This window comes from Telmatherina bonti (genome assembly GCF_933228915.1).
Source record: "Telmatherina bonti genome assembly, chromosome: 3".
NCBI lineage: Eukaryota > Metazoa > Chordata > Actinopteri > Atheriniformes > Telmatherinidae > Telmatherina > Telmatherina bonti.
In genome coordinates, this window is record NC_136621.1 from 8,206,388 (window position 1) to 8,215,308 (window position 8,921).

General features: G+C 39.9%; 1 protein-coding gene across 2 annotated transcripts in view; it reads left to right on the plus strand.

Moving 5' to 3' along the window:
- Positions 1 to 722: 722 nt before the first annotated feature.
- The window catches only part of marf1 (meiosis regulator and mRNA stability factor 1), a 21,805-nt gene continuing 13,606 nt past the window's right edge, over positions 723 to 8,921 (plus strand). Inside the window, exons 1-10 of one of the 2 annotated variants that reach the window (XM_079238200.1) lie at positions 723 to 799; positions 1,362 to 1,572; positions 2,307 to 2,495; positions 2,793 to 3,158; positions 3,355 to 3,517; positions 3,650 to 3,864; positions 4,074 to 4,191; positions 4,284 to 4,456; positions 5,711 to 6,229; positions 6,773 to 6,921. In XM_079238200.1, the coding sequence (XP_079094326.1) occupies positions 1,417 to 1,572; positions 2,307 to 2,495; positions 2,793 to 3,158; positions 3,355 to 3,517; positions 3,650 to 3,864; positions 4,074 to 4,191; positions 4,284 to 4,456; positions 5,711 to 6,229; positions 6,773 to 6,921 (2,048 nt within the window). In that variant the 5' untranslated portion in view covers positions 723 to 799; positions 1,362 to 1,416. Of the gene's footprint in view, positions 800 to 1,361; positions 1,573 to 2,306; positions 3,159 to 3,354; positions 3,518 to 3,649; positions 3,865 to 4,073; positions 4,192 to 4,283; positions 4,457 to 5,710; positions 6,230 to 6,772; positions 6,922 to 8,921 lie in introns of both variants that reach the window. The other variant, XM_079238199.1, reaches the window with a different exon arrangement.

Consider the following 8,921-nt stretch of genomic DNA (forward strand, 5'->3'; position numbering starts at 1 on the left):
CAGTAATCGTTGCACCTGCTGTCCCGTTGTTACTGAACCCCAAGACATCAGCGGACGGGTCACGACCAACCACTAGATGACGCTGCTTTCCTGTTTAAAGCACATAACAATGCGGGGTTTATTTCTTTATGTTTTGGGATAACTGCCTAAAATTTTCAATCTATATAAAACTAGAAAATGATGGTTTAGAAAATTGATGGAGTCACATTGCATGTTGTTAAATGAAACAACTTCTAACAGACTGTGTGCAAATTTTACAGTAAATGGGATCATTTTTAAATTTATTTTTAATACTAAAAATCCTACCAATATGAGAGGTTTATTAGATCTTTGACACATACGCTGACATACAAATACTTCTATAATAATTTGCATGATTTTGAAAAATGGTAAAATACTTTCTCTGGGTTACTCTATTTGTCTTTCTTTATTGCTACATTACTAAATGTAATTAAACTGTGAGCTTGTACCCTAATCACTGTAACTGGGACGAAAGTCACTTGGAAGCTGTAATCTGGTCGCATCATTCCGATTACTTTGGCTGTTGCTTCCCAAAACGAATTGTAAATGCATTATCTGTCATTATATTATCTTATTTTTATTACTTTGTTGTCTATTGAAAATAATGCACATTGTTAGTTCTATATTGCTTTTCTCGCTTTACTAAAGTCGTAGCAAACGATGTAATTTACGTCAGCTGATTCTACTTTCTGGCAGCAGTCGCTTACAAAAATGTGCGCGTTCCTAAGGAGTCAGACTAAAAGGAAGTGAGGAAGATGTGAAGAGGAGACCGTAGCAGGTAGACAGCTACATTTATAACCTTAAGAATTTTACACATTACCACCAAATAATTATGTTACCGTGACCGTATTTAATGGCTGCGTAAGGTAGCAGCTGTGTGCCTTTGTATATGGTTTTTCGAGCTAAAGGGATTGTGTTGTTAGCAAAATAATAATAAATAAACGCTACTTGCGGATAATGTTAACCTTTTTAAATGGCTCACTTCACTTAGCAGGCACAGTTATCATGCTAAAACAGATATTAACAAAGTTAGGGGAAGAAACAAACAAACAAAGCAACGACAACCTTAACTAGCTGGTTGCTAACTAATTCTCAGGTTTTCGTGGCTTTCTTTGGTAAAACCTAGCCTAGCTAGAACACTAAACATTAAAACCTCAGCTGTGTTTCGTAAACGCTTTCAGTATCGGAACTACTCTGTTGTTATAAAGTTGGCCACAGAGCAGGAAGAGTTTTACTGCCACACGGTTATAAAACAAGTCAATAAGAGCTACAATGACGCCCACTTTTCCGTGTAATACTGAAGAACTTAGTTGACCTATGGCTGTCTTTACTTTGTATAGGGAAGGATGAGAGAGACGACAGATGAAGGTTTGGTGATAGACCCCCGTGGTTTGTATGATGGAAGGAGCAGGAAAGGATAACTCCACGTGCAATTCCACATCTATCCCGTGGCGCAGTAACTCCAAAACAGAGGCCTCGGCCCTGCCATGGAAACTCAAAAACTGCTTCTCCTCAAACGAAACTACATCAGCTCAGCAGACAAATAAAGGTGTAGGTATTCATGCATCTGTGGATATTTGAAGCGTCTATACACATATTTAAAGGACCAAGACTGAATATTTAAGACTCCAACAGTAAAATTAGAATATTTCGGGTAAATTCTTTGAGCATGTGTGTAAAGTTTTGTTTGCAAGTTCTACAGTCCATTGTTTTAACAGGTTTTTGTTGTACAAATACTGCTAACATGCTTCACTTTTAACATTTATGAAATCTGTTTTGTAGTTAAAGTATATTTCAACAAAAAAATAAAATCTTGATAAATGTATTCAATTTAAATGGTCTGTTGATTAAAAGGCATTGACACATAATGGGCTCCTCTGAACATTAAATAAAAACTTAAAATGGGACGTAATGTGAGGCTGTTTGAACCTGGACATGTGTTCTGAATGATCTGATCACAGTAAGACTTCACCAAAAAAAAACGGGTTTTAAATGCCTTCGGAAGGAATTTAAGACTCATCAGGAATGTAATGTGCAAATATTTCCCTCGTCTGCATTATTTAGAACATCCCAGTGCTGCTTTCCATTGCAAGTTACTCTATGGAAGTACCATTTACTTTTATTTACTTTGTTTTATCCATCACGTGGCAGCTCCATACTCCATACATACACATGACTAGTGTGACACGGTTCAGTGTCTTTGCAGTGTTTAATTTTTTTTTCTACCAGACTAACACTTTTTTTTTTTTTTTTTAATCCTGTTTTTTTAATATATACCTTTTTAGATCAGCTACATGGACAACAGAATGGCAGTACTGGAACTAAAGGATGTCCCTCCTCCTCCACACCACACTTTGCCCTCCCAGTTATCCCAGTCCTCTTCTCTGGCCCCTCTGCCTCCTCCTTGCTTGCTGCCTCCTTCTCAGCTTTTACAAGACTCCCGCCAACAACAGCAAGAAGGGGCTTTTCCCAAAGTAAGCATTTGTACCCACTGTGACTATTGCTTCACAGATGGCTATGGGTTGCTGGGTGAAAGAGGTGTAGGGAGCAGTAGCAGCATTACTGGTCTTCTTTCACATCATACGGCCCCTGGCCCTCTAGCTACACCTATCAGTAGCAGCAGTAGTTGCAGGTCTGGGACTTGCTCTGTAGCCTCATTTGTGCATCAGTGTAATCCTAACCTAAGCTTTGGCACTGGAGTTGACAGTCCTGATTCCTTGCATAGTTTTGGTTGTAAACCTTGCCTGCCTTCTTCTGTTGCTACCTCTCAGCCTCTTTTATCACAACCCTACCATCCCTGCTGCTCAGGACCTCTACAAACCTGCTCCGTTGAGCCTCTTTCATGCAGTCAGTCCAGCCTCTTTCCGTCTTCACCTTCCCTGGGTTCCTCCGTTTCCTCTGCTCTACCTGCACCTTTGGATGCCTCTTGCTTGGTCTCTTCTGGCTTTTACACCTTTTGTGTGGACTGCAACCCGTCACCCAGAAGATCCCAGAGAAATATGCACAGTGATCACCCAACTACTACCAGTATTTCTACTTCAGCCACTCCAGCACACTTTTGCTCTAATCCTGTGCACCTGAATATAGAACGCACGGTTTGTATGAAGGGGCCACACTGCCAGGAATGCTCATTGAAGGTTGGTGGAATTTTTCATTCACAATGCTTTTCTTTGAATGTGTCTGTCTGCCTCATAAATGTGTAGTTAACTGTATCTTGTACCCACTAAAGACAGAACTACATAGATTAACTCTGGTTATGTAATTAGAGCAATACTTATATATGTTATGTGGGATTCTATCTCTTGATCTTTAAGTCGTTTTCCTTATTTGCAGCCTGTGAATAGTCTGACTACAGGGCCCGATAAGGCATGGCCCAATGTTTCTATCACCCAGACTGCTTCCATCCCTACACCTATTTGTAATGGCTGTGGCACATCCTCAAATGGTAATGGCATTGTGTCATCCAACAAGCTCAGCAATACTGGACATAAGTATGGTTAGTGAACTTTTAAAATTCAGTTTTTACTTTTCACATGTCTTTATGTTTGGTTTACTACATTTTAAGTCAAGTAGTTTCTGTGATACTGATCAGGTTGTTTTGATGTTTTTTAAACTGTTGTGTTATAAGGTTCTCTGGAGAGTAGTGGTCCTGAGAACATCCCTCCCGTAGGCGTATTTTGGGACATAGAAAACTGCAATGTACCCAGTGGACGCTCTGCAGGAGCTGTGGTCCAGCGTATCCGCAGCCGTTTCTTCCAAGGACATCGTGAAGCAGAATTCATATGTGTCTGTGATATCAGCAAGGAGAGCAAAGCTGTCATTGAGGAGCTCAACAACTGCCAGGTATAAAAAAATAAATAAATAAAATAAAATAAAGGTATTTAACAATTTCCCTAGATTGTGGTATATGCAGAACTTTAAATGGGTTTAAGTTTGTTTGAAAGACTTGGTTTTACTTTTATAGTTCTCACTTTGGCAACCGTATCAAATTAGCGCTGTATAGGAAAAGTTACACAAGTCAGTTTATTTTTTTATTTTTTTTTTTTTATCAGGTCACTGTTGCACACATTAATGCCACATCCAAAAATGCTGCGGATGATAAGCTTCGTCAGAGCCTCCGACGGTTCGCTGAGACACACACTGCACCTGCAACTGTCGTTCTAGTATCATGTGAGTTTGTAAGATGAACTACATTTGATTACAGCCGGATCTGTATGTATTCCTGGGTTTAAAATGTCCCGTTTTATTTTCATTGCTAACAGCGGATGTGAATTTTGCAAGTGAGTTGAGTGACTTGCGTCATCGCCATGGTTTCCAAGTAATTCTAGTCCATGGCAACCATACGTCTTCAGCTCTTCTGCAGCATGCTCAGCTCCATGTGGCCTTTCAGGAGATCACAGCTGATCTGCCACCACAAATGCTGATCAAAGCCCAGGTAAGCCACTCATATTCTCATACTGAGGCCTAAGTTCTTTTTTTATAGTTCATTTATTTAGTTATTTTTAAATTTATGTTGACTTAAATAAGGTAAGTACAAACTGCTGTGCAGAATAACACAGAAAAAAATTGCATTGTGGACCCTCCTAGAGGCTGAGATAGGTTCAGCTTTCTAAGATTTTTTTTTTGCTTTTTTTTTTTTTTTTTTTAAATATTCTTTTTTTTTAAGACTCTTTTAATTCTTGCATTGGGGTAGTAATCTTTGTTCATCATCCCCCCCCCCCCCCCCCCCCCGACAACTAGAACACTGTTTTGCACAATGGCAGAGCAAAAGTGCTACATGTTCCATGTTGCCAAACACATTCTTGTAGAAAAACAAGTTTGAAACAAGTTGAGAAGGTTTTTTTTGTTTTTGTTTTTGTTTTTTAAATAAATGTTGAAGTCTTCACAAAAAACAAATTGATCATTAAGTTTTTATATAGCAAGGAAGTCCACTTTTGTTGTTCCTAAACCAAGCAGCTGTTTGCTTGACTCATTTGTCAGAAATCTTCCTCAATCTTTAAAACTGGGAGCAAGCTAAACCTTGCATTGTGCAGGCAAGATGCTTACTGATAATTGCCTCACAACCTGAATTAAACACAAGTAAATAGGAAAATTTGACATAAAGTTTAACTGTTGGGGCATTATAATTTGGGGAAAAAAACTGTTTCTGGTGTCTTCTGCTCTCTTCTCTTTGGAAGTTGTGGTCAAATGATGTTTTTTAATCAGTTGAAAGGACTGCGCTGCTTTTGAAAGACATTAAGGTAGAAGCTACTTTGTTTTATATGTCAGATGGATCTGTTACTACACAGATTGTTGATTTTACATCTATTTTGAAAAGAAAGCTGGTTTTAACTCATAATAATCACCAGCTTCCCTGATTAAGCCCATTCATCCCCCAGCTGCTATGTAGCTGGGTAGTCAGATCATGGCGGTAAGTCCATGGTTAGAACCATGAGAAATTTTACTCCTGTCTTGCTGGCCGGAAGCTGTATGTTAGGCTTTTCATGTTAGCCATCAAAAAAAAAAAAAAAATGAATGTGTGTTATTGCTGTATCGTTGTGGAATATTGTATGTAGAATTTAATTAACAATTTTTAAAAAATTTTTTTTAAAGTGAATTATTTTATTTATTTATTTATTTTAAAGATTTTGTTTAAAGTGAAAGTAATACAAACCAGAAAGGCACAATGTCTCTTCCTCCCCTTTCTCAGCCCAGTTTCAACCTCCTCTATGTGCACAACCTCCCTGTCATCTGTGATAAGAGCCTGCGGAACGCAGTGAAGCTCAGGCTCCGCCGCCTGTCAGACAACTGTGGTGGCAAGGTGCTTGGCATGTCCCAGGGCACAGCGGTCCTCCGTTTTGGCAGCCCTGAGGCAGCGGCACGAGCCCGCAAGCGAATGGAAAATGAGGATGTGTTTGGGCATCGAATCAGCCTTTCCTTTTCTCCAAGGCCCAAAGGCGGTGCAAATGCTGAGATTGAACTCCAGTCTCAGCCCTCTTACTTACCTCAGTCTCATCCCCTTACCTGCCAAACCGAGGATTCAGTATTCATCCCTCCCCCATCCATATCCTGCTACTCTTTTCTTCCCCTGGAGAAGCCGAGGTCACCCAGGAGGCCTCGGCGGGCAACCCGCCCATGCCACTCCCCTGTCCAAGTGCCTGAGAGGCCCTACAGCCCCAAGAGGGGGTCCAGTGGACCTCCTGGTGGTGCTCCAGCCAAGCCCCATCAGGTCAGCAGACTTATCCATGCCTGCTTCCCCTCAACCTCAACTGCCCTCTGTCCTTGTCTGGGCTGCCATGCAAATCGCAATAGCCTCTCTCCCCAGTCTTCTTCTAATTGCTGCTTTAACTAACAGCTTGCAACCGCTTGTTGTCTTTATGTATCTGCCTGTGCTAGCATATTAGCATGTATCATTTGTCATCCGTGCTTCATTTATCCCCTACTGTGTTGCATGTTATTGGTCATTAATCATATCAATGCATGAGTTGCTTTGTAGCGTGCGTGCGTGCGTGCGCCCAGTATATCTGTGCTGACATCTTTCTACTTTGGAGGTAACCAGTTTTTGTCCAATTGTTTTTTTTGTTTCGTTTTTTTTTAATTTCTACCACTTATATTGTGGCAATTTGGCTCATGATCACGATGATTAACAGATAACAGGCACATGTGTGGCTTGTCATCTTCTTGCCTTATTGCAAGCAAACCAGTCCTAAACATTTGGGAAAAGGTGAGCATTGTCCAGAAATATTAATCTTATCCTCTGTACTTAATTCAGGAGCTGGTCAACACAAAAGAGAGGCCCAGAATAGGACTACCACAGCTGGACAAAGGGCATGCTGCTTACTTATCATCCAACAGTGATAGTGAGCCAAGAGCACTGGACTCCAAGCCTGGCCTCACTGGAGAGTTGATGTACAGGAAGAGGTACACTCAGGGAAATGTAAATTCAAGAATGAGAGAATTCATTTTCTTCATATCCTCGTTGTTTGTTAAGTATTAAAGTACTAGACTTGGCTCAAACATGCTCTATCTCTGGTGTGGGTAGAAATGGTGTCACTATTGTGGTAATTTATTAGCTAATTTTGATTTTAACCAATAAAAGTGATAGTTGATCCATGTCCCAGAGAAGCATAACATATATTTTCAGTAATTTCTCAGGAATGGTAGTGTTTTTTTAACTGTGTGGGTTAATCTAGGTCAGGGGTCGGCAACCCAAAATGTTGAAAGAGCCATATTGGACCAAAAAACAAAGATGTCTGGAGCTGCAAAAAATTAAAAGCCTTATATAAGCCTTATCATGAAGGCAACACATGCTTTATGTATCTATATTAGCTATATTAGCCTACTATCAAAATGACTAAGTTGGCTACAAATACATAATGAGCCTTAATGATAAAATGTTTATTTTCCCCGCTGCACATCCTGTAGAGAATGACGCACCACGTGACTACACTGTTGTACGATGCCGCCACGTTTAACTTCATTACAATATTAATGAATTATGTTTCGTTGCAGTGATCAAATTAAAACAGTGCAATAACGAAATCTGATTTTTTTTTAATGTCATTTTTATTTTTAAGAATTTGAATAAACCAACAAAATGGAATGTGCATAACGTGCCCCTTATCTGGGTAACAGAGCGCAATAAAACGCAGCCTGCATTTATAAAAAATAAACCAGCAGCCTTTTTAAAAAAAAAAAAAGGTAAAGTATATCAAATCAAATGAATACAGTTTGATTTCTGTCAAGCAAGTCAGTGCAAGGGTAAATCGCAGCAGCATCCTCTTCTCTTTAGACACGCAACCAACGAGCTATCCTCCGACCTAAGCACCATTACCAATTGTCATTCCAAATATATACTGACAAAAATCAGAAATAATTTTATAAAAAACATCCACTTTGTTACTCAGTCTGTGTCTATGAAGGATTATGTTCTTACCCGTTTAATGTGACTTCTGTTGTCGGACATCACTGGTCAGCTTCTAAACATGTAAGATGTAACTTGTGCTGAATTAATGTCCTTGATTTGCGGATCAGTGATGTTGCCCGCCATTTAAATGGCCCTTTTCTTTCACTGTCTTAGCGGAGAGGGGCATGTCTTTGATTTTCTGTATGATCTCAGTTTTGTTTCTGAAGTCTGGAAATACGTGTTCTGATATGCTGATGACTGAGTCCTTCATGTAGTCACCATCTGTGAACGGTTTTCCACGCTTTATCTCCCGGGTTGCAACAAAACTTGCAGCAGTAGTGGAGTTTAGAGATGCAATCCACTTAAATCTATTTTTGCGCTTCTCTAATTTCTCCAGAAGTAATGCAATCGTACTTTTTGTGTCACTCCCAACTGGGTACTGGCTGCAAATGTAGCATGCTTTCCCTGGAAATGTCTTTCCACATGACTCTTTTTGTTATTTGACAACTTCTCGCTACAGAGCAAACATTCAGGCAATCCTTCCGCATTGGCAATGAATGCAAATGCAGTCCAAGAAACGTTGAATCCTCTGTTCTCCTCTGTTTTTCTTTTTCCCTTTGGGATCCATGTCCCATCACACAGCCGCCGGTTATGTTTACAACAAACACCTGCCTGGCATCCCGCGCTGCTGATAGGCTATGTGTGTCGCAGGCTATGACGCAAATCTTCCTTGACAGAAATGTTAAAATTTAATATTTATTCTACACATTTTTACAGCGCTGGAAAACGTTAAGAATGTTTGTGTCATGTTTGTCCTCCTACAGAACTATATCAAAACAAAAAAATATATCCCTCCCCCATCTTTTTCCATTTTTTTAAACATTTTTGAAAAAGCTCCAGGGAGCCAGGGCAGCGCTAACGAGCCGCAGGTTGCCGACCCCTGATCTAGGTGATCTAATTTTCCAGGAGATTTATAATCCGGGCACAAAATATCGTGTTTATTCCAAGACTCTTT